General features: G+C 44.4%; 1 protein-coding gene across 3 annotated transcripts in view; it reads left to right on the forward strand.

Annotated features, from left to right (window-relative positions):
* LOC144754495 (tyrosine-protein phosphatase non-receptor type 11-like) overlaps positions 1 to 26,590 on the forward strand; it is a 376,140-nt gene that overhangs the window by 152,871 nt on the left and 196,679 nt on the right. For all 3 annotated transcript variants that reach the window (XM_078642364.1, XM_078642361.1, XM_078642363.1), the window contains exon 2: positions 2,796 to 2,918. In XM_078642364.1, the coding sequence (XP_078498490.1) occupies positions 2,796 to 2,918 (123 nt within the window). The remainder of the gene's footprint in view (positions 1 to 2,795; positions 2,919 to 26,590) is intronic.

The raw sequence follows: 26,590 nt of genomic DNA on the forward strand, positions 1-26,590 counted from the left end.
CTAACCTTCAGCACTGTGTAGCCGAAAGCGCCAAGAGATCCCTGTGGGGATGATTCGCTGCGCGATGCAAATCATAATAATAATAATAATATTTGCAGAAGATATTTTGGTGGTCCTTTGGCATTGAGACCTTCAGAAGTCTAAGCAAAGTTTAGCAGTTCATGTGGTCTGCTGGAAACAATTTAATGTTTGATGGCCTATAATGATGGAAACACCTGCTTTGACAGTAGGTGTTGCCCTGCGTAGCCTTAAGCGAGTAGAGCTTCAAGGAATATATCCATAACCTTCAGGTTAGTTGTCTCTGGGGCACTTGCTGCGATATTTGCTAGGTCTTCACATTGTCTAGTCACTGTGCAGTTCTCCTTTTGATCTGGTATTTGTTCAAGAAATCCATTTGTCAGACCCCCCAGGATATTGCGGCATAAATTTGCAAATTTAGCGGCACAAAAATGGAAATTTAGCTGCACAAAAATGAAAATTTAGCGGCAATATTGCGGCACTATATTTTACTCGTAATCATTCCTTTTCAGCCCTAAATCAATGGAAGCTGTTTTAGCATAGTATTCCACTTTGAAATAGGAATATTTCGTTTCTGCAGCTCTGCGGAAGCACAGCTCAAATCTACTAATCTTGTGGGAGCAGGCCGTATTTCTGCCTGGGATGTTCTAGCACCCATGTATGCACCCCTGGCGGGGCACCACTTTCACCACTCCCTGGTTTCAGTCACACAGCTATCTTCACTCTCTGGTTTAAGTTATGCAGCACATTTCACTCTCTGGTTTCAGTCACGCACCAAACTCCACTCTCTGGTTTCAGTCACACAGCTCCCTTCACTCTCTGGTTTCAGTCACACAGCTCCCTTCACTCTCTGGTTTCAGTCACACAGCTCCCTTCACTCTCTGGTTTCAGTCACACAGCTCCCTTCACTCTCTGGTTTATGTCCTGCAGCTCCCTTCGCTCTCTGGTTTATGTCCTGCAGCTCCCTTCGCTCTCTGGTTTATGTCCTGCAGCTCCCTTCGCTCTCTAGGTGCAGTCACACAGCCCCCATTCGCAGGGGCGTAACAATCCCAGCAGAACCCGCGGTGCGGGGGCGGGGGGGCGAGCTCCAGGGGGTCCCCTCAAGCACTGTGCACGGCATGGGAGACTGGTAATAAGGTAAACTTGTGCCTTCCCATATTTTTTCCATTTTTTATTGTTTTTTGCTTGAAATGCTGTTGGCTCTTGCATCCTGTGTTCTTAAACAGCAATAACCATATGCTCCCATTTCAAATCTGACGGAGTTTTGCTCACTGACCCTCGCTACCTATCGATAGAGTGAGATGTATTGCACATTTGTTGTCTATTGCCCCATCCACCGTTTCCTTGGTCTCTTTGCCCTTTTGTTTCTCCTGGCTCGATAATCTGCTGTTGTGAATTTACAGGATGTAGTGTGTTCATGGAGCGTGGGACGTTCATTTTCTCTCTGGCGCGAGTAAGTGTGGATGATATGTTAGCAATGTTAGGGCTTTCACCATTGTGAGTTTTTGTCCTGGAATAGATCCCTGAAACTAAAATGGTGACCGGGAACCTAACGTGATACTATTTATGCCTTGGGCTATAGTGGGCTTCAGTAGGAGCCCAATGCAAAATGGCAGTTTAAGGTCTGCGCCACCCTCCAAATCTACCCAGGGGGGGAGACCTCCTGGTGCCCCCCAAATCCCACTTTGGTTCAGTTCAGAAGGGGATTGGTCGGCAGTGGAGGCAGTAAAGATGCCCGTCCAGTCAAGGTGTATTGCTTGTGGTCGAGGACCTGTCAGCTGGCCATTGTTGCATGATACACCAGTAATGAACCTGGTTAGGCCGCTAGGGGAATAGTGACGCCACTTGGCCAGTTACAGTATTGCAGCTGCAGAGGGTCTGGTACGGGCTTCAAGCTTCACTTTTCGACGTCACAGGCACACTCTAGCGCCGCTTTTGCTATTGAAAACACCGCACCTGCTGTCCAAGGCCTGCGGATTAGCGCATTTACATGATAATCGTGACATTTGTGTCCACTGAAAAGTGTCTGAAATCCTCAGATAGCACTGCTTGTCACCTCTCGCCAGCAGCAGCATCTACTAAAACATTTATTTAAAAAAAAAACACAAATTTGAAATCCAGACCGCTTTTCAAAATTCAATGAAATGCGAAAAACCCAGTTTGTGTCAGTGTTTCCATGATGTATTTACTAACTCGATGTTAGGGAAATAAATTAGAAAGGTATTATAATTTTGTTATCGGGCATGGCCAGCTGTGTCCAGTCCCACTGTGCGGCCATTTACAGATGCGGTCCTTGTAATGCTGTGCGATTTAAGCAATCATTTCATGTTCAGTATTAAAAGTTGTGTCATTTTTAAATTGATGTTTAATCCCTGTTAAATGAATGTCCTTTATGCAAGGTCCAAATCTCCTCTGTGTCAGCATGATACTTCTAACAACAAGGCAGTTACGGGTATTTTAATCCTCAGTATGCCAAATTGAGGAGTGAAAGATGAATTTAGATTTCCACTCGCTGGCGTTTCCTGTGGCTGGATGTTTATAGACCTTTTCTTAGTATTTGACGTATTTTAACTATATGTTAATGCTACTTTTTCGGAAGTAGACTGGCAGATAAGCAACTTGGGAGATGTTCCTACTTTCAAAGGTTTGATTCACTCTATTCCAGCCCTTCCAATCTTTAACGAGGTGCTCCTTTCAGGATGTTTCGAGGCTGTTTCTAAGTGTATTTAATGAGGTTTTCTTGTAATGAAGTTGTATTGTATTGAATTGAATTTCAGGTGGTTTCACCCCAATATCAGCGGAATTGATGCAGAGAAGCTTCTTGTGACACGAGGGATCCATGGCAGCTTCCTGGCCCGGCCTAGTAAGAGCAATCCAGGAGATTTCACCTTGTCTATCAGGTATGAAAATATTCTTAATTGTAAAAATACCGTCGGTGGGGAGCTAACTATGCTAGTGATCATAGGAAGAAATCCTTAGGGTTTTCCGCTCAGATCCTTGAATTTATGTTAAATGTTGTGCATTTGGAATGGTTCATTTTCTCAAGAACTCCCTTGTTCATTGTCAAGATATTTGATTATTTCCTATATGTCGCCCATAGGTTCTCCAATGCGCTGTAAATTGCATGAAATGATTTTCTGCATGGCTGTCTGTATGTCTTATGCATTGAAAAAGCCTTTCTTCCATTAGGCCACAACTGCCCTTCATAAGGTTTGTGATGCCACCGTCAGAAAGGGGAACCAAACATTTAGGTATTCAGTTCAAGACCGGTAGATCAGTTTTCTGAAAAAAATTAAGAAATGTATATCCAGGTGCAATACATTTCCTTTCTACAAAATTTCCTTTTAGCTCACACCCCCTCCGAGGAGAGCATTGCATAACTTATCTACCCTTTAATAATAATTTGAAACCTGGTGCTGTATAGGACATTTTCCCAAAATAAACAACTGTGGCAAGGCCAATTAAACCCATCAGACCTCCTTTACAGAATACTGGGCCCACTCTCATGATCAATCCGACAGGAACACTTCCAGTTGGTCAGACCTTTGCCAGTGCTCACAGGAGCTTGTTGCTCTGTCGTAATGATGAATAACAGAATTTTTGTTCTCACCGAAATGTTATGTTTAATCTGCAAAATATAGATATATATTTTTTAAAACTCATATAGCAACTTCAGAGCTGTTCGGTGACATACATGTACTATCCTGCTCAGATCTCCACACCTAATGCTCTCCAGGTTCCAGCTACAGCCTCCAGCTCAGACGTCTTCTCTAGGATTTTGATGTTCTAATCTGATGGCTGGATTCAAGATGTGAGAACAAAAATAAAGAACTGCCATGTCCATGAACTTTGTGTTTCTTTTAAACTATTATGACTTGAGATATGTTCTATATCGCATCTCCCTGGAAAGTAATCTCTCCAGCTTGGCATTTTCTAACTTTTGTTACTAAAGGTTACTTATAGCCACGTAACAGGTTTATGATACATATATGCACATTGTAAGCAGAAGGAACTATTTAGGTGCAGATGCAGTGTTACTTGGTAACCCTTTGGACAAATATGGAATGAATGTGTGAGTGGCATTTGTGTGAAAGTGAGTGGGCAGAGTTCCTGTCCAGAACAGCATTGGCAAAACCACAGGTCTTGCTTATGCAAGATCTGATGACTTTGTCAATGTTTTTTTTTTTTTTGCCATATTGTAGAGCAGCGGTGGCTTCAGTGCAGCATGGCTGAAAGATAAAAAAAATTTTTAAGTGCTATGTCGCGCTCAATGCTGGCTGTCCCATACAACTTTTTTTCTTTACTTTCAGCCATGTTACAACATGACTAAAACATTGGCAAATCCAGTAGATCTCAAATAGACTAGACCTATTGGCCTTGCCAATGCTAGTTAAATACTGAAAATGTCTTGGCCAGTCAGATGTGCACCAGTACAGCATTCTAGATACCTGGTCATTACTGACCTATGTTTCAGGTGCTTTTGTAAGTTTTTGCTGGTTCCATTTCCTGTTGTCATCTACTCTGTGGTTGGACATTAAGTGCCTGTGTTTTTATCTGGGGGATTGGTAATTTAGAGTACGTAATCTGCTTCGGCACTTATTATACAGCACTCTGCAGCATTTCATTGTGCTGTGTAGCCTGTTTTTCCGAAGGACTGTGCACCACTTCTTACAACACGTTCTGGTGCTTCACAAACCCTCATTCGTTCCTCTTGGAAAGGCTGGTGCTCAGCCTCTGGCACGAAGTTCTCGGCAAAAATGACATTTCATTTTTTCTGAGTTTGTGGTGCTTTGAAATGTAAAAATCTGGCATACTGAAATTTGGAGTCTATTTATTTCAAGAAGTAGTGCATATTAACTAAAATGTCATTCATACGCTACTGATGGCATTTCCGTGGACCTTCAGGGCATGTTTATCGAAAAGTAGTTAGATATTTCTTTTGGCTAGTGGCCACATGGTCTGAATTTTGGGTGCCTGCATGGCCCACATTTCACTGCTGTTAAGGCTAATGGTATAAAAGTATAGTCAGGGGGTTGTATTTAGCGCGAGGCAGGGGTGCTCATGCCATCCAACCCAGTCATAACATCCAAGTTCCTAGAGGCACTTAATATTTTTCCCATGTAGTTGTATTCGGGAGCGCGCTGTTGGGTTCGCTCCATCTTGTCAGTAAATGAAGGGGAACTTAAAGAATTCTGGTATTGGACAGAAACGAACATCTGTCCAACCACAAAATTGCTTCTGCTTTAGGCAAACACCTGTTAACGTTCAATCGCTATAATTGATTTTCCCCCATAAAACACACAATTGTACCATTCCCATTTACACATTTACAACCACTTCTTCTGCAAGTGCTGCCATATGTGACCAGCTGGTGGCAATCTGCAGTCTGCATCCATTTTTAGGTCGAGCCTGAGCCAGTGTGCATGCGCTGCTCTGCGAGGCATCTAGTAAGCACTCTAAACTACTCCGTGTGGGTCTGACCCCCCCCGCATCGGATTGGCTTTTGCTTGTATCTTTCAAGAATGAAAGCACGCAAATGGCTAAAGGCGGGTGCATGTCCCACCTTTTTTTGTAATGTTGATTCCCACAGCGGTTTGCTCTCAGGAGCGCACACGGTTTGTTCTCAGGAGCGAACAGCGGCGTGCAGGGCGGCAGCTGCATTCCGCATGGGTCAGGTTACTGTTTACAGACTGTGAGCGTATTCGTGCTGACTTATGTTGGGTTCCCGTGGCCGTTGGTCAGGTACATTTACGTCATAATTGGTGGAGCAGAAGGTCTGTATACTTATATACAACTGGGTTTTTATTCTATATACAGTGGTCTTTAGCCGCAGCTGACAGATCTGGGAAACTTTGGCAGTGAATCTCTCATAATACTTTGGAAGTTTAGAAGAAAAAAGTTAGGGCGTAGCGCAGCCCCCTGCATCAGAGGGGGGGGGGTTTGCTTCAGGGGGGCACCCATTCGCCCCAATCCCTCGTACAGCCCAAAACCAGTGCAAATCGGGGAGATATCGGAGACTAGGATACCCTTATGACATTCGGCGGGGTGGGGCTCGAGTGTGTGTGTGTGTGGGGGGGTTATTTGCGTTACACCAGTTTAATTGTTTTTCACATGTGTGCGGTACCACAGTGTATGTACAGTGCTGCTGATGCTTTAAGACTAATAATGCGGAGGAGGCCAGTATCTCATATGAGGCCTGTAGGGGTTAACTGCGGAGTCAGCTATCAGGGGTGCGACACTCTCGTGACACGCTGCCGCGTCAGGGGTAGGCTAGGAAGATAAACAGCTTTGGCGCCACTGCAGAGCTTACGAATAGCGATGGAGCTCGTCACATAGCGCCAGCGAGTAGTGCAATGCCTAGGTGCGCAGCGTCAGATGGGGCACGTACGCGCACCAGTCAGACTGACATCAATGCTGCCCGAGGGGCTGACTAGGAGGCATTGGTTACAGCATCTGCGTGACCACATGGTCGGATCCATGACTCAACCTCTGCTGACGAGGGGTGTGGACTATCCGTTGCAGTAGTAGGCGCTTGTCTACACATTTGTAAGTGACGGCTCTCCGCGGACGCACTGTGTCCTCTTCTCCAACCAGCGAATCTTGCTTTTTCAGTCGAGGTGGCCAACAAATTAACAGGGAGAGACGAGCCAAGAGTCTAGCTTGGCTGTTAGATCCTGTGCACATGCGGAGCCCTGAAAATAGCTGCAACTTAAATTATACGGTGAACATCACCTAACAATGTGAAAAAAACCTCTTCAAAAATAAAAAAAGTGTACTTGTTGACCATGCAAAAGTGTTTCGTATTGGTAAATAAGATGATACCACTGCATCGAGAAGTAATTATTAAAAGTGACAATCTTGAAATCTGAACGTAGACCCATTCCTCCCCCTTGACTGCCAAATGTGGAAGGGATCCAACCGAAGTAGCCTCTCCTCTTCTGAAGGGTGAAGGATGCTGGCAGAGCCATCGACTGCCACATATGGAAGCGATCGATTGTTACAAAACATAATTACTGTGTCCTTGTGTAATGTAATTTTCCTCGCATGAATACTTTGTTGTCATCATGGTCGGAGGTCAGGCTAGCAGCCCCAAACTAGCCTGCCTAGCCCAGGAAACCTGACGAAGGTGTGGCGAAAGCCTTCCTCTTAGCCCAACAGTCTGGTCTGAGGTAAGATTCAGTACTAACTTTTAAGAAATGCGCTACCTAGAAATTTCAGTGCGCAAATCCTCCATCTCGTTTTCCGAGCACACACAAGCGCCTTACAAATGAAAGTGAAACTGCGTGCTACATGGCAAAATACTTATATGGTCTCAAAGGTGAGACCTATTGGGTATGCCAATGCTTGTTCCTGTAAATGCTCTCACTTTGAAGTCAAAGCGGTACAAAAGGGGGTGGTGATGGACGGAGCATCTGAACCAATCAAACACTCGCACCCAGTCAACAGATCTGGGTTTAATCCATCACCGTTCTTTAGCCCACTCTGCCACCCCAGTTCAGACATGGCCATATGCAAATCAGTCTGACCCTGTGCCTCATGGCGCAGCGTGGAGAAGCGTGGCTCAGTGGTTAGAGGCGGCAGACCCGGAAGCTGAGATCAGCCGTGGACCAGGGTTCGATTCCCCGCCTCGGCGGGTCTCGGGCTCAAAAATTCCACGGACCCGACAATTCTCGCTCCGGTGCCTACTCGACTCACGGGGTCACACTGCGACTCTGGGCAATAGCTTGCTTAATCTCCACTACGGCCCCTCGCGGCGGGATGCCTGGCCTTTCACCTTGTGAATACCCTGCCGGGGTATCTCACAGGGGAATACCAGGACGGGTTCCCTAAGCAAGCGCCTTGAGACCCCTGGGTGATTAGTGCGCTATATAAATCGAAATACATTTACATTTACATCATGGGAACAGTCCAGCCCGAACTGCCAAGCCATGCCTTCCCTGGACCAGAAACAAGTTTCCTAGGACCGGTTTCTGGCCTTTCAGTTGTTTTTGCATTTGTCACCCCGAGTGGGGTGGGTATGCTCAGACGCGAGTCCCGTGCTCTCCACGCTACTAGAGTCAAGCTATCCTGGCTGAAGACGGCTGGTAGCCAGAAACCGGTCCTAGGATGCTTGATTCCGGTCCAGGAAAGACATGGCTTGGCAGTTCGGGCTGGACTGTTCCCATGAGGCACAGGGTCAAGGCTGATTTGCATATGGCCATGTCTGAACTGGGGTGGTGTGGAGTGCAAAAAAACGATGGGTTTAGGCCCAGATCTCTGTACTGGGGTGAATGTATGACATTGTTCTGCATTCTGTCCATCAACTGTTGTTTTTGCATTTGTCACCCCGAGTGGGATGGGTATGCTCAGACGTGAGTCCCGTGCTCTCCACGCCACTGGAGTCCAGCTATCCTGGCTGAAGACGGCTGGTAGCCAGAAACCGGTCCTAGGATGCTTGATTCCGGTCCAGGAAAGACATGCCTTGGCAGTTCGGGCTGGACTGTTCCCATGAGGCACAGGGTCAAGGCTGATTTGCATATGGCCCAGATCTCTGTACTGGGGTGAATGTATGACAATGTTCTGCATTCTGTCCATCAACTGTTGTTTTGCACTCACTTTGAAGTCAGCACAACAAAGTAAACATCAAGCTCCCTGGAAGACACAGCTTGACATTTGACCTCCGTCTCTGAATGCCCAGCAAACGTGACAAGAACAAGATTTAAGGGCTTGTTTACAGAAAACGAGTTTGAGGCAGGATGCTCACCACGGTTTAGGCAACTGGAGAGACGAACTGAACCTGGACAACCTAAAGCGAATCAAAGCCAACAAATGGAGAGCAAGAAAACGTGAGTTACAAGCCACAAACCCAATAGCAAGTAACGGGCAGAATGCATTCCTAGGTCAACTTTCCAAAAGCCACCAAGATGACTTTAGCAAATCAGACCGCTGCAACCTAAAAAGGATTAGTACTCTAGTCTAGTGCACCTTCTCCATCTAGCAGTTTGTTAGGCTGCTCAGCATTGCTTCCAGAATGCTAACTCAAATACGCGGTGCAGTAATGGAAACCATCAGGTCACCTTGCTCCCATCATGCATTGTTTCACGCCAAAACAAGAGATGGTTGATCTTTAATGAAAGATGCAGCATTTCTGCTTAGAACATCCAAGTCTATGACGAAGCCCCAGGCCCATAGATTGCTGGGATTTGTGGACAATATTCTGTACCTAATCTCGTAGCCAGTTTGGGAGTTCTTCTTAGCTGTAATTGTAGAGATTTCCAAGTTGAACGAAAGGCGTGCCGGCTCCCCCAGCATAACAGCAGGGCTTGTCTGCTAAGACTAAAAGCCGCCTGCATTGCTGTTCCTGCCAGCATTGTTGCCCTTTAATGCTTGCAAGAGCCCAGTGAGGTCTAAAGCCTGTTTGAATTGTCTTGCCTACACTGTAGCCATCTTGCCTCCAGAGCTGTCTGTGCACTGCCTGTCTAGCAGCTATCATCTTTTGGGGAGTCCTGAAGATGAATAATGTCTTTCCTCCTCCCTTTGGGGGGTTGAGCCACGTGGGTAGTGCTTACAAATCAGCCAGGAGTGCCTGGGAGCTCAGGTCTGCCGTCAGAGTGCTGCCTTTCTAAAACATTGAGGAAGAGGAAGGTTACAACTGTGATCGATGTTTTTGCCAGGAGACTAATCTGCTACTAGCTGTTTTTTTGGACTAGTATTTCCAACCAAAACAGACTGCGGTTAGTAGATTGAAAGTGGGGCTGACCCTTGGAGAGACTCGCCCTCAGCTGTTAAATACTTTGAGTGGCCTTACACAGGTCCTGAACTTGCTCTGAGAGGACTGACCCAGAGCTGGACATGATTTTGGGCAGACTCGTCTGGAGCTTGACTGCCTTCTAGTTTGACCCAACTGGAGCTGGACCGCCTTCCGGATGGACTCTCCCGGTGCTTGGCTGTCCTCTGGGCGTACTTGCCTGCGGGTTGGCTGCCCTCTGGATGGACACACCAGGATATTGATTGTCCCCTGAGCAGACTTGCCTGCACTTGGCTGCCCTCTGGTCGAATTCGTGGGTGCTTATTTGACCTGCGGGCATGCTCAGAGCTTGGCTGACCTCTGCGGACTCCCTTACAGCTTGGCCACCTTCTGGGTAAACTATCCCAGAGACTGGCCACCTTCTGGACTGGTTCGTCCAGAACGTGGCTGCACTCTGGGCTGTCTTGCCCATAAATGGAGACATTGCTTGCTAGAGTAGTCTTTCTTCCCCGTGATTCTGGTCTCCCCACTCTTATTGTAATGCTTTCCCTGCTTTTGGCGACCACATTACTCTGGAACCCTCTTTTACTTTCCCTCTCTTGCACCTACTTTTTCTTTCTTCCCGTTCCTCTCTCACTCTCTCCCTTTATAATTCGAGTGACTGTGCCCACCATGCCTACTCCTAACATACAGTGTCTATTTCTCGCATCAATTTTCTGTCACTTTGCCCTATTTTATGTCGCCCAGCCCCAAGTTTTCTTGCCAAACTCCCTTTCTGTCTCGGATCCAGTCTTTGTTTTAGAATCCATTTCTCTCTCTTGTTCCTTTAGCTTTCCACTGTCTTTTTTTTTTTTTTTTTTTTTGCCATTCCCTCACTCTTTTTTTACCATTGCTGTCTCGCTCTCGCCTCCTTTTCTTTCTTCTCTCTTGTCCCCATGCTCCCTCCCTCACTCTTGTCCTCGTGCCTCTCATGCAGAGAGTTGCTAACTCGCACCGCCCCACCCAGTCTCACCGGGTCACATGGTGAATAGTCGCGATCACATGACGAGCACAAGCGAGGTGGAGGCCAGTGCACGGGTTCAGCTCCCCTGGGGCTTGAACGTTTGTTACAAGCATTTTCTTGCGTTTTAGAAGGGGGTAGGATGGCTGCTCTGGCTTTCCTGCTCTCAAAGATCTACCTATAACCCTCCCACTTTAGTGCTTCTTTCTCATATGGTGATTTTATTCTTCTTTTTTAAAGTCTTGCAGGTCTATTTTTGCCCCATTTTCTCTCCTGTGCCTTCTGTCACCCACCCCTCCTCTCTCACCCACTTATCATTTGCCTCCTTTATTTCTTATTCCTTTCTACATCCACTTTCTCTTGCCCCAGATTTCTTGCTCATTATCGCTTGTTTAAATATCTATCCCTCCTATTTCTCTTGCCCCTTCATCTTGCAACTTTTCTTCCCCCCTCTTGCCTCTTCTTTTTCTCCTTCTGCCCTCTCCCCTTCTTTCTTGTGCCTTCTCTTTCTCGCCCCTTCGTGTTCTTTTGCCCCTTTTCTTTTTCTTGCCACTTCTTTCTTCTTTCTTTCTTGTCATCTTTTCTCGCACCCTCTTTCTTCATCTCAACTTCTCTTGCGTTCACCCTTTTCACCCAATTTCTTCGTTCTCCCATCTCTCCCTTTCTCTACCCCTTCTCCCATCTCCCTTTCTCTACCCCTTCTTCTCTCTACCCCTTCTCTGTTCCTGCTTACATGGCGCCTTTTCAGTTGTCCACTCTCATGAGCTGTCGCCTCTACGTCGAATCATCCCTCTCCCGTCTTCTTTTTCTTTTCCCTGCTCTCTCCTTTGCTCCTCATCACTCCCTTTCTTTCCCCATTCTTGTATTACATTTCGTTTATTTACTTTTATTTCAACTTCTTTGTAGAACTAGCCCCGGACCTACCACCATACAAGAGTATGAGTTATTCATATGGATTCTCTCCTCCCAATGTCTAATCTCCAAAATACCCAAGCAGCCCTGGGGCTTTCCATCTTGGCCCCGTGCCCGCATTGTGCCCATTCTGCCTTGTTTCCTCTCTCCCCGGAGACAAAGTGCCCATTCATTGTACGCTCTGATGATGGAGCTGTCCAGGAATCTGGGCCACTCTGTCTGGGGAACTTTGGACCCTCTCCTTCAATTTCCCGAAAGGTCATAAGTCAGCCGGCAATGCGGGGGTCTCTGGAGGTCATTGACTGCATCCCTGTGGGAAGGGGCCTTCACTAGACACCAAACAAGCATCCGCTTTGATTCAAACCTGACTATTTTATTTCACGAATCACAGCTGCGAAAAGCCGACTGACTGGTTCTGAGATACGTTGCATTGGAGCCCACTGAGATGTATACAGTAAATATAAATTCTTTATTGTATAGTTAATAAAAACCGTTACAATATTCCAATTAATAAAATACTTTTCCTTTGCCTGCTATTATACATTAGATACAAATTGTTAAACACATTTTAAAAACATGTTCCGATTTTTGTTTTTGTTTTGTAAAACCATGTCGAACTTGGTGCGTTATAACTTTAGTCTTATTGTCCTTTCAATGAATTCTCAAAATTGATTACAATTACAATTGATTATTTGACAAGTGAATTGAATTGTGAATCAAAACCGAAAGTAAATCCCAAAATTAAAACTCTGACTTACGTTATCCTTTCAATAGGTTTTCAGAATTGAGATGTATACCGGTGGTTATACTGTCCACTGTTGAACTATTGAAACTGTTTTAAGTTTCATTAAATTGTGTGATCCTGTGCAAATCAGTTCATTTCCTTCTGTTCCTTTCTCCGCCATAACCCGGAACGCTTAAGTACCCAACTCCTGGCATTGGGCGCTATAGTAAACGGAACTTTAACTAGGAGGTGGCTGGTATATATACACCCCAAAAAAGCATAGTCATTTTATAAGTTTCCTGATTTCAGCCTATTTCTTTCTCACAAATACTGCACCAGGTAATTGTATTCTTCACTCCACTGCCCACGCATCTCCAGCAACTGATTCAGACTCTAGTCTGTGACGGAAACCTTGGTATACTGGCGTTCCTGGCGCTGCACTTCACAGCAGGCTCATCCGAGCTGGGATGCAGACGCGCCATCTACGTCACTACAACCCCCCCTTTGAGCCCCCGACGGGAAGTGGGGCGCCAGCATATTGTTTTTCCTTTATTTCTGCTGAGCCACGTCCAGCTTTGGTCTGGTAAATAGCATCCTTTATTTAACATGCCTATATTATAGTGAGTGTTCATGTCCGCCCGTTAGCAAGGATATACTTCTATTTGCATTTGTAATGCTATCACACTGAGCGGTTTAACCCATGGATGCCTACAAGAAAGAGAGCAGACAATGAGGAGCTACATTTGATTTTGATTCTGCCAAGTGGCACTAGGGCCTGAGACCAGCAGCAATTCCTGCCTTTTGAGGCAACAGCATGTTGCATTGTGGGGCTTGTAGTTTTGCTTTAGATCACGTTTAATATGGCCTCAAATTCACAGCTTGGAAAGTGCTGTTGGCTGAAATGCCAGAATTGACAGATGGTATATGTGACATGGAGCCACTCCACAGCTATGTTTAATTTTTTTTCTAAGTCGTCTAGTCTGCCTCAAAAACTGCTTGTTTCACATGTAAAAACCAAAAGGAAACTCTGCTCACGTTTGTGTGAGTACACTCACATCACACATCGAAACTAGCACTGGCAATGCACATTTTTTGTCTTTTTGTGTAGCGGAAAATGTTATGCATAGATTCGCAAATCAATAAAAGTACACGATAGACCGCAGCAGCGCAATATTCTCGAACACAATGAACAAGCAATTGACAGGTGGAAATAGCGCACACAGAGGTGGCTGAACCACAAAGGAAGTAGGAGGCATTAGAAGACGTATGATTTCTATAAACCGACCTAAACATACAGGAAGTATACAACTGCTGGTAGAACAATCCAGACTTCTGGGACAATTACTGTACATCACTGCATTTGTATTGAATGATTACTATTCAGTGGGGAATGCTTCCTCAATACACATCTACCACTGGTTGTGCAGTCTTTTAGGTATGGGTTCCCCAGTTTGGGTGAAGTTATGTCCCTTAACGTGACATTCTCCCTTTCTGAAACTGTCAATTTTATATTAAGGTTACATGTGGATGAGCTAAATGTGTTTTTACTGGTGTCTCAGTACTGCAAGATTAAAAACAGACTGGTCGTGCAACCAACTCTGCTTCTCTTTTCTGTCAACATGTTTCGGTGCTCGAATATTGGCCCTTTGGGTTCAAGCATCTTTCTCAGGACTGTAGGCATAGCACATCAAATATTGTGAAACAGCTGGAAAAGGAGGGGCAGGTGGGGCATACTTCCTGAGGTCCCACTCTTTGAAGAGGCCTCACGATGCACTAATGGTGAGGCTGTCGGCATGTGTGGCATGTTTCACAGGGCGGGACACTGTAATCACAGTCTGCACCAAGTAACAGGCCATTCCCCGTCGCTGCTTGCAGCTTTTTTTTTTTGGGCTAATAGCGGAGCTACAAACGTTCAAATTAATGTGAGTTTTGGATTTATTCACCTAAGCACTTTAGAGTGTATCAGTGCACTGAGTAGCCTTTATTTGAATTTTCAAACCACACCCCTTCTGCCCTGACTAGTTTATTAATGACTCAAGAAGCAAATTGGTTGCTTAGTTACTTCTTTATGAGTCAACGGAGCAATTTTCCAGAGAGATTTGTGACTGTGCGCATTCTGAACTGAATTATTTCTTAGCACTCTCATATGTGACTAATCATGGAAAAGTAGGCACAGGGAGGAAAAGTAATGACTGAGTGCCACACAGTTTGGTCTAGCTCTGAAGCCCCAGCTGAAACTAGGTTTCTGAGTAGACCTTGTACAATTCAGATTCTGGATGGGGATCTCATTCTTTTCCCCTTCAGCCCAGATGACAATTTTATTAGTAACCGAAGAAGTAAGTCGGTTGTCTTGTTCCTCCTAGACAAGGCCTTTATTATTATTCTAGGTGGAGCAACATTATGGTCTATTAAACCACACACAGAGTTTTTTAGGTTTCGACTGCAAAAAGCTGCGCAAGCAGCTTTTGCGCAGGAGAAATCTAATGAGAACTGTAGTGTGGGTTTGGGTCGGCCCTCGTCATTCATTGGCTGGCTCCATAAATGGAGCCTAGCCATTGGACGAGGGGCCTGTCCGTCAATGCCGGACCAGATTCGGGGGCGTTCCCGAGATTCTTTGGCTTTTGCCGACGTCACGCGACGTCAGCCGGGAACGCCCCCGAATCTGGTCCGGCATTGCCGGCACCTGATTTTCGAGTATTTTGTCCGCTGGCAGGTGCCCACCCTGCCAGGGACCTTGCCGCTGTTGTGGTACCCCGAGCGAGTGCCCACCTCGCTTAATATTTAGATTTAAGGCCGGTGCCCACCCGGCATTGCTCCGTGTATTCACCGCCGTGGCCCCGAGTGAGAGGAGGAAGCAGCGCCCGCCTTCAAGCCCGGGCCGCGTTGGGATTGGCCCAGCCGGTCGAGCCCCCTTCCGCGTCATCGCAGGAGGAGGAGGAGAGAGCCGGAAGGAGGAAGCAGCCTGCATCGACCGTCCCGAGGCTCCCGAGCACAGGAGGAGCCCCGGGGAAAGAGAACGTCCCTCTGCGGGCCCGGAGAGTCCCGAGGAGCGGGAGCTCTCCTCCAGCAGCCGCCGGACCCGGTGAGTGCCTGCAAGGGGAGAGGGGCGTCGGGACACATTGTCGGTGTCCGCCCCTCCCCCCGTAGTGCGATCTATGACTACAGCGTATGTTTTCCCCGGCCTGTTTTATCCCCCCCCCCCCCGCAAAGTAATGTCCCCTCGCTTTGTCAAGTGTGCTCACATGTTGGCGTGCGTTTGCACAAGTAGAACACGTGTGCCCTTCCGTGCAAACTGTCAGACTTGAGGTGCACATGGCGGATATAGGGGAACATGATGGGGTCCGGGGGCCTCCGTAGGCACCCCCTCTGCCCGGCTAGAGAGGAGGTAAAGTTAAGCTGGAGGGGGTGCAGGTGGGGGTGTCGGGGGGGGGGGGGGGAGGACGGTGCGCCGCAGCTTTCTGCCGAACGAATCGTGCATATGCCAGTGTTCACTGCAAACAACCCTGACGGGGCCTTTCATTGCCGGGTCCCCGCACCCCAGCTGCAGCCCTCCCCTCCCAGAACACTGTCAGACCCCGCAAAGGGGGTACCGGGCCTCTGAAGCGAGAGAACTCACTCCGCACCCCATTACAGACTCCCTAGCCCCCACCAAATAAATGCAGTAGACCCCTGCAACAATACCCCACTGAACCCCCAATGCACCACACGAGAAAAACACGGCACACGGTCCTTTCAACGCAAAAGACCCACAAAAAGCAATTCCCAGTGACTCCCGCCGGAGACCCTCGACACTTGTCCCCGCAGAAACTCCACGCACCAGCCTGAGGCGGAGACCCTCACGGACAGGGAAGGCGCAAGACCCCCACAACAGACCAGCAGAAACAAATTCTTCGCATGGACTCTCGGTTAAAAGGAAGGCACGAGGCCCCCGCACGTCAGCTTCACACGAGGCTAGCTGTTTTATTGGTCTACAACAAATTCCATATTTTTTAAATTTCAAACACGTGTCCTATATAGTTACCAAACACTGATCCACAAACGTGCATTTACCTAAACTTCTATTTTTACCTTTCCGCTTTTCTTACACATTGCTTTCTCTTCCTTGCTTCTCTCTTTCTACCCATGACTGTTTCTTTCCTTGTTTGTTTTTCTGCCTCCTGTCATACTTCCTTTCTCTCTTCCGATCGTTCTCCTAATTGTACCCCCATTTTCAGTTTTAATTCCTTCGTTTGCTGGCTTTCTTTCTGTTGCCCATTTTCTCTAGCATTCTCAATGTCTCGAGTACCTTTTCCCATCCAATAATCTCGAAACCTACCCCTTCTTTCCACTTCTCCGCGTTTCTAGAAGTGCCGGACTCGTGACTACCGAAAGCCTGCCAGGGCTGATTGTACCTGTCTTTCCTACCCCAATACGCCCACTGGCACAATGGACGCACGCATCCTAAATAAATGTACAGTTTATAAAGAACAGCAGCTTACCAAAGCCAAACAGAAAAAAAATAACTTCAAACTAATAATATGAGCCTAAGTGTCTTTGCTGATTTTCACGCTCACTACTGCATGTACGCCTTCCATACTAATGTATCATGGTAAATTTATTTGTATCCATCGCAAGGGTTCTGTAACACTTGAATGTTTTTTGCACATTACTTTTAAATGCCAATAAAATATTTGAAACAAAAAAACCTAGCAATTTTCAAATGGGTCAACGTTCGGGGCGGGGGCAGGCACACAATGTCATTCATACCGAACACAGAAAATGTAGATTTAATGACGTGTTGTGATATTAAAAGACCCTCCGCACTTGTAAACTACAATTCCTGGTATATGTTAGAGACATTGTTTCCCCCACATAAACCTTGGCAATGAAACTCGCACGTTTTGAAATTATAAATGCTCTATCGTCCATATAGACACACAGGTCCATAATTAGCTTTCAAGCACACGCTTTCACAACTTCCGTGGCGTCAGCACTTTCAAGAACGTATTTTTCGTCATCCTTGGGCATCACCCCGGGGCACGGGTGTAGTGCACCATCTCTCTGCCCTCGTCCGGTGAAGTGCAGGCTGTCTCTCACTTAAAGTGTATTCTGCACCAACTCTGACCTCCTATGTTGGAGTCTACCTGCCCCTGTCTGGTGAAGTGCAGAGTGCCCATCCCTTGATGTGCCCTCTTCACCCCCCTTCAACCCAACTGCTCACTGCTCTCAGCCCCTGTCTGGAGAAGTGCAGGTTGCCCCTTGCTTGAAGTGCTCTCTACAACCCCTTTGCCCGCTGCTCCCAACCCCTGCCTGGCAAAGTGCCCGCTGACACTCACTTGAAGTGCCCGCTTCATCCAATATGACACCCTCTGCCCGTTACTTTGTCAGTTTCGAGTTCGTATATTACTCCTGTAATGTACCTTTTGCTACCTCGTGTATTTTGTTTGCTCACAATTGTCACTTTTGACTCATGTAACTTAACGTCTGCTTTTGTAATTTGTTCACTCGTAATCTTCTCATGTATCATTTCTGTTTCTATTGTGAAGCGCTGGATTTAGCAGTCACTGTTGTGTTATAGAACTCGTCTGCAAGTAATTGCTGTCTGCTGAGCTCGTCCAGTAGGGTACAATAGGTCTCACATTTGCGAGAGATTAAGCTATTGGCAATGTAAATGACAATGCCATTTATTTATCTGTTTTCAAAACCAACACATAAATAAAAATGTAGTCATTTACAATGCCAATAGCTCGAACTTTTGAAAAGGCGAAACCGTTGCATTGTAAATGCTTGTTTTTTTTTACAGTGAGCATCCTGATTTGAATTATTTTAAGGTCATCGCAGATGTAATCATCACAGAAAAGAAAGCAACGCGAAGAAAAGTATTCTCGAGAGTCAGACAATTTGGTCAAGATGAGAAGCCGGGTTTGAAAACAAGGTCACTGGCTCAGGGCCAGGCATTTAGTGTTTGCCCCAGAATCCGTGCTTTGAGTGGGATGAAAAAAGTGTGATCGGAGATTTGTAAAAGTGTTGTGGCCAAAGATGGGTCAATGAGGCTTAGCCTATGTTTATAATAGAGTGGCATAAAACACGTAAACCAAAATCCTGTGCATGCCATCTGACCAGTGTTTCGGTGCTTCTCTGTGAGTTTCCTGTTATATATACACACATTAGCGAAAACCTAGATTTACAACAAACCAGACCTAATAGCTTTGTCAGCCTTGTTTGCAGGAACATATAATTGAACAGCAGCAAGGATTCTGTTGTGAATAATTAGAATTGAAAATGTTTCAATACTGGAAATGTAAGGATGCCAATTAAAGATTTCTTGTAGCAGGGGCTGTAGACTTTAGCGTGTCTAAATCACTTGTTGTCGTCATCATACCACTTTCTTATGCAGGCTCTAACTCTGTTAGACAATTAAGCCCTTTTCCTACCCGCACCTTCTGAAATCCTCCATCTGCATATCTCACACTAAATCGATTTCCTCATCAGCACTGTATTTTCACTCTTCTTTTGCACTTCCTTTCATCTCCTCTACTTAATTACCCGAGACCCCTACTCTCCCCATCCACCCACCAGTAAACCATGGATTTTTGTTTCCTGCGGCACTGGCATCATTTGATATCTGTGTGCCTCCTTCAAGCACTGTCCCATAATTACAGTTGGCACATATGCGCCCATAGCTCTGTGTTCCTTTCAAAGAGGTCAAGCATTGGATGTGCAAGTAACTTACACACCTTTATGACCCATTAGCAGGCACAGTAAGGAACTCGCTGTACTTTCAGCTTCGACTTCAAAGCTTTCAGTTGTGCACCATCATGAATGCCTACCCACAACCTGCTATCACTCACACTTGTAAGAGACTCGTTTTAAAGACTGCACTATACAGAAGTCGTATATTGCATAAAGAAACTACAGAATCACAACATCTAGAAAAAGCAAAAGCTCTTATGGAACACAGGATGAAATAAAACCTGAAATGTAAACCAGGATTGTATGGAATAACTTGAAGATTTTTACAGTCCCAGTCGAGAAAATGAAAAGTCCTTTTCCCTTTTAAGGAAAGGAGATGATTATAGAGCCTGATGGGGACCCGTTTCATTAGTCTGATTTTAATTACAGTCTGGCTTCAGGCCAGGCAGGACCCATACCACTTAAAGTCCTGCCCATGTCCCACTAAAGTTTTGCACTGGCCTGGGCCTTTTATGCAAGGGCGTTCAAAATATTCTTTGGGTTTTGTCATGTGATGGGGCCATAGCAGTGGAAACACCTTTTCTTTATTTAACTCCTTGGGCAGAAACGGTACAAGCTTCTCTTCTTCAGATTTGGATGCAGCAAAACAAGTTTTCTCCATCATAGGGCATGTAAAAATTGGCCAGCAGGCGTGCAAGCTTTGCTTCCTCAAAAGGTGCATCGTGGCAGTAAAAAAGCAAACTTCCCTGTATCACAGAAGGAAGCAAGTGCAACCTTCATTCTCCTGCAGCCCAATTTCAGCAGGTTTGGCTGGTTCAAGATTTCAATGCTCATAGAACATGTACGGTTAGCCATAAATTACATGGAGGTTACAGACAGATCTCTGGAACTGGTGCTTCGGTCACTAAGAGGAAGGTATGGGTGGATGAGTGAGTGAATATATTCATTCTGAGACAATTCTCACTTATGTGATAATCCACATTAGAATCCTGATGGTTGAGCTGCTGTCACACACGGTGCTGGTTGTGTAAATTCTTTGGTATGTCACATATTGAGAAATAGAAGTAGCCATCACCTACTAGGCTACTGGAGCCGTCGAGCTTCAGCCTTTGAACTGTGCTCTAGATAGGCACACAGGTGCCAACCTATTCAAAAAGGTTTTGAATGCTCCCATCACACCCTGTGAAATCCACACTGTGATGCTGCACTTGTTCAAAGTGTTGAGGGCCACCAGTATCTCAGAACCTCCTGGAAAGTCTGACTAACACAAAGCAGTTCAATGCCATATTAAATGCTGAGCCTGCGCTGTACAGATTATATTGCATAGTATTGAGCATTATTTAGTGCTTGCTACCCATATGTGGGGCACTGAAGCACTAGATCGTGTAGGGTGTGTGGTTGGAAGGATGTTGTCTTTGGTTTGAACCTATGTGGGAAGTGTTTCCATTTCATGTGTGATGACAACAGAGGTGTGGTTTTCATGTTATGGCACGCAGCATGTAGCAGTGTGGTGGATGATGAAATGTGAGAGACAGAGGCACAATTTTATGGTTTTCAGTGTGCTGGTAGATTTGAACAGCTCTGCAGGTCCCTTTACGGTGTTCCATATGTTTTTTTCTGTCTTACCTTTTGACGATGGAGAGGACTAGGTGAATTCTGTCCAGGCTTAATGCAGGACCTGATATCACAACAGCACAGGATGCTCCCAGTGTCTGTGTCTCTGCTCCCCACCATGCACTAGCACTTTGAGACGTTGGAGTTCATGACTGTATCTGAACGTTATCAAAGCATAGGGTGTCATTAGAAACTTTGAATTCCCTTATGCACCAGCACCATGAGAATCTGTGGATCACGATTGCTTTTGTTTACCTTTGTGACTCATTCTACTGAGTTTATGAAATGTTTTATGAAATATTTTATGATGCATGTTCGATCTAAGCAGGTTTTAGAGCATTTATGGTGTATGCTTGTTTGATCTTAATGTTTTAAACTTTGTTTTATTGCTCTTTTATCGTTTACAGCCAAAATAAAGATTTGAATTGGTACTCCATATGACAGTCCGCTTGGCTGGTTATTGCACTGAGTTGGCCAATCTGAGATTTGGTGTATAGTTGTGGTCCTGAGCTGGCATGGCTGGAGGGAGAGAGAAGTGGAGAGATCTGTTGGGATGGGCATTTCTATTATCACCCCATATCTGAGCGTCTTTGTGAGATGTAAAGAAGCAGCCACATTGTATAGATGTTTGGAACCTGCTGTGGTGGACTATATTAAAGTACTCGAAATTGTCCAGCAATATGTGATAGATCTTTCCAATTATCCCATGGCTGTTCATTTGGTAATTGTTGGTTTTTTGGCTGCGTAGTGCTGGTGATGGCCAACCCTCAAAGCAGATGTCTTATGTAAGTTCAAGAAGTATAAGTTATAATTTGTTTCTCTCCACTGCGAACATGGTTTTAGTATTATTGTGGGCTATAACTGTTATATATGGAAGTACATGACTATATAATGCCACAGCGAACCATGGAGTAGCCCTTATTAGCTTACCTACATATCGAAAGCAGTTTGCTGTTTGAGTTGTTTGCTTGAGGATTGAGCTATTTTGGGCTCTGTTGGGATGCAGGTGGTGCAGTTATCTAGGAAATAGCCATGATTTCAACTGTCTTCGGAAGTGTATATGCTCATGGGTGCTTCTAATGCTGGCTGGTTATGAGTTCCATATCTGGGCGGCTTGTACTAAAAAATCTGTGCCTCCAGCGGATTTCTTACGGTAAGGTGGAATACGTTTGGGGCCTGGAGCATAGTGTTCTCTTTGGTATGTGTTGTTTGCATTTAGCTTGTAGGTATAGCGTTCCTTTTTCTTGGGAAGTGCTGTGGACAGTGCAGAGTGCCTTGAACATTGCCCTTCTAGCTTTAGGCTTCCAGTGGAACGATTGCAGATCTGGAGTCATGCGTTCCCCCTAGTTGAAGGTAGAGAAGAAGCCCTGCAGCAGCATTTTGGATAAGTTATATTTTGCATATAATGAATACAGGTGCACCAAAGTATAAGCTGTTGCCTTAGTCAGATGCCCAACAAGACCCGGTTTGAGAGGTTGCCGGGTATACAACCTTTACAACGCAATTTTTACAACGCACTACCATTACAACGCATTTTTTACAACGCAAAAACTTTTACAACGCATACCATTACAACGCATGTTTTTACAACGCTAGTACTTTTACAACGCATGCCATTACAACGTAAGTATTGGTAAGTATATAATTATATTTAATATTTTATATGTTTGGTTTTTTTTACGTTTTCAGTTTTTGGGTAAAGGGGTATTTTTAGGGTTTAGGGTCAGTTTTCAGTTTATGGGTAAAGGGGTATTTTTAGGGTTCAGGGTCCGTTTTCAGTTTTTGGGTAAAGGGGTATTTTTAGGGTTTAGGGTCAGTTTTCAGTTTTTGGGTAAAGGGGTATTTTTAGGGTTCAGGGTCAGTTTTCAGTTTTTGGGTAAAGGGGTATTTTTAGGGTTTAGGGTCAGTTTTCAGTTTTTGGATAAAGGGGTATTTTTAGGGTTCAGGGTCAGTTTTCAGTTTTTGGGTAAAGGGGTATTTTTAGGGTTCAGGGTCAGTTTTCAGTTTTTGGGTAAAGGGGTATTTTTAGGGTTCAGGGTCAGTTTTCAGTTTTTGGGTACAGGGGTATTTTTAGGGTTCAGGGTCAGTTTTCAGTTTTTGGGTAAAGGGGTATTTTTAGGGTTCAGGGTCAGTTTTCAGTTTTTGGATAAAGGGGTATTTTTAGGGTTCAGGGTCAGTTTTCAGTTTTTGGGTAAAGGGGTATTTTTAGGGTTCAGGGTCAGTTTTCAGTTTTTGGGTAAAGGGGTATTTTTAGGGTTCAGGGTCAGTTTTCAGTTTTTGGGTACAGGGGTATTTTTAGGGTTCAGGGTCAGTTTTCAGTTTTTGGGTAAAGGGGTATTTTTAGGGTTCAGGGTCAGTTTTCAGTTTTTGGGTAAAGGGGTATTTTTAGGGTTCAGGGTCAGTTTTCAGTTTTTGGGTACAGGGGTATTTTTAGGGTTAAGGGACAGTTTTGGGTTTATGGGGTACAGGGGTATTTTTAGGGTTTAGGGGCAGTTTTGGGTTTTTGGGGTACAGGGGTATTTTTAGGTTTCTGGGTTAATTTGGGTTTTTGGGGTACAGGGGTACAAGGTAAAAAAAATTAAATTAAATAAATTAAATTAAATTAAATTTTATTATTTACAATTAATTTAAAAAAAATATTATATACTTACCAATACTTACGTTGTAATGGCATGCGTTGTAAAAGTACTTGCGTTGTAAAATCATGCGTTGTAATGGTATGCGTTGTAAAAGTTTTTGCGTTGTAAAAAATGCGTTGTAACGGTATGCGTTGTAAAAGTATGCGTTGTAACGTCATACATCCGGTTGACTTTGTCCTTCAGCCAGTCTTCGGCTGCTGGGAAACTGCCACCTCCCCCATCCCTCCCTTCCATGTCCTTTATTTGTTCTGCGCAACAGTGGCATGAGGAGCCCTCCTCTTCCTCTTCTACCTAAACAGCAAAGCCCACAGTGTTCAGAAGAGGCAGGTTAGGCCTTTTACCAACTAGGTGCTCACACTTCTGACTGACCACTTGGAAGGGTTTGTAGACTTTCCACATCAGCACATTTCGACTGCAAAGTGCACACACGCCCTCCATTCAATGGTTATCATTATAAATAAGGTATTGGCATCTTCTTAAGTTCCCAATGTAACCCTAAAAAAAGTATGGTTACACACTCGTCTCCTTCCAATAAACTTAACACTGCTTATTGTGATACTTATCCACTGTCAAAACACAAGATAGAAATTAAATACCTGATTCTAAAGGTGAGGTTAGACATCTGTTACTCGCAGAAATGTGGTTGTTCAACGTCTGTTTAGTGGACATCATGAAGTCGTTCAGGAGATGTACCTAATCTTCCATCAAAACAGATCAAATAATTAAGTTGGTGGTGGGGTGAAAGTTATCACTGACAACAATACAACTGTTTCTACATGAACAGTAGCAAGCATAAGAAACAGAGTCTTCTTATAGTACTGGTGTTCTTCAAAACCCGCACAAGACCTACTCTACCTCAATATAGGAGTGCCTTTCCTTCCATGTATTATGATTTAATCTGTTCCTCAATTGCCTTGCGCGCTAAACAAAGGATCATTGTAGATTTCAACTATTACACAGACAATGAATTGGCAGCTTCAAAAGACAGAGAAGTTTCAGATTTATAAATTTCATAAAATGGGACTTAAAGTATATATCAACCAAGTATGAACAAGGCTCAGTAGTTGGATGTAACCTGGATTTTTGAGATTGGAATAAATAACCTCCGAATTCTACCTTGCATTTGGTCCGACCTTTCTCTTATTAAATTCTCAATCCATCATTCACATAAGTGCCACTATTCAATAAAAAAACTACATTATTCGACAGTGGAATAAGGTTGATAATGATGATTTGATTAAAGCTCTAGATAATGCCTTCTATGCTAAACCCTTTCTGTCGAAAAGCAATGTAAGACCCTCAATAATTGGCTGTGTTATGCAGATGATGCACATTCCCCAGCAATTCCCAAAGTTATTAATAAATCATAGAAAATCAGGACCTTGTTTCTCTCAAGAACTGACCCTGGCCAAAATGAAATGTGAATTTGAGCAGACATGAAGAAGAATTTATAACACAGACCCAAAACTTGAATGTAAACAAGCAATTGCAACTTATAGATGTCTTGTTAATGGCACTAAACAAAGGTACTAGTCCAATAAAATCATCACCACTACTAACCCAAAAAGTCTTTCAAATAATAGGATTGTAGAGATCACTTCGTTTCAGGAATTGTGTAACCAATAAATAATTACTTTATTGAACAAAAGTTCTAAGAAATGTTATTGCAAAAAACAAAAAGTCGTTTTCCATTTGCTACCACTGACCTCATTGTAAACTCTTCATGCTTTTATTACATTTCTTTTTTTCTTGTGAAGATCTCTCCTGAACCTTATCTTGGGGAAAATGTTGCTCCTATTCAGATCACTTTCTGCGCCAGACCCTAAAACAATTTGATAACAATTTTAAATCTTGCTTACCTATCACTTAAATTAATCACTATAACAAGATCCGCAATTGTTCAATCTGCCATGGTTACCTCAATACTGCAAAAACGGGTGCTATCTAGCTTCCAACCTATATTATTACTAGTAGGTGTCAACATTCTGGGAGATCTCACTTTTAATAAATTATGTAACTATCTCCAAAACGTCAAATTTCTATGAAACTCTAATGCAGGTTTTGCCCTTCACATGTACAGAAACACTTTCTTTCCATTATAGTTGAGCTGAGGCCTGAGTTCAATCCGAGAATATCAATGGTCTGATCGTATTGTACGTGGCCTGAGTTCAATCAGAGACTATCAATGGTCTGATCGTATTGTACGTGTCTGTAGCATTAGACACTAGATTATTCTATTTGATTAAAGCCAGAGGCATTAATGGTACTCCAGTTAAGTGGGTCAAGTCCTTCCACACACAATGTACCCAATCAGTTAGGTACATAAATTACCAGTGAAATCTGGAGTTCCCAAAGGCTCACCCCATCCCAACAACTTTTGAACATCTTTGTGAGTCCCTTAGCAAAAGCCCTTTAAATGGAGTAATAGGAGCGTATATCTACACAGACAATATAGATATTCTGATGGCAATCCTACTATGGGTCTAGCCTTGCAGCAAACCATGAAATTCATTTGGACATGCATGTGCAATAGCGGTCTTAAACTGAATGGGGATCAATAGTTATTATCATAAGTGATAAAGATGATTTGTGGCTAGATAATTATTAGTCAGCTGAAATGGGTCTTCCAGCCCCCCCGGCAAAATCGGTAATAAGCCTCCAAGTCAAAATAAATAGTTGACTATCTGTGTCTAACCAAATATCTTCTATGGTCTCTGCCTGTACGTTTCATCCGAGGATCCGTAGAAAAATAATTCCTTTTCTAACGGAAGATGGTAAAGACTAGTTTCCCGAGCCCTCATTGGCTAATACCTTGACTCTACCAATTCTCCTTACCTAGGGATCCTTATTTTCTTACTACACAAACTTCAAACTAAATATGGCCACCTGCATGATTTTGAGGACTTCTAGATTTTCCTCATGCCCTCCGACTAGGTTCCCGCCTCCTCTTCTTCCAGTGAAACAACAATTCTATTTTACGCTGTACATTGTTCATAGCTCCATTGAAGGATACGCCCCAACTTTAATTGGAAATCATCTCAAGATCTAGTCTCCCCTGAACGTTATGCTCATCCATGGTTAACTTATAATTAGCTGCAAAATTGAACAAAAGCAGGACAGGTGCCCATAGCTTCTCGCTATGCTTGGTCAGATTTTGGAATTCTCTGCCTTAAGGCATGACATATGAAGCCCCACCTTTTTACTTCAAGTCTTTTCTCAAAACTTTGCTATTTCAGGAAACCTTTTAATTTTTGAGATCTTCCTACCAATTTGCCGTTAACTGT

This window comes from Lissotriton helveticus, chromosome 5_1 (genome assembly GCF_964261635.1).
Source record: "Lissotriton helveticus chromosome 5_1, aLisHel1.1, whole genome shotgun sequence".
NCBI lineage: Eukaryota > Metazoa > Chordata > Amphibia > Caudata > Salamandridae > Lissotriton > Lissotriton helveticus.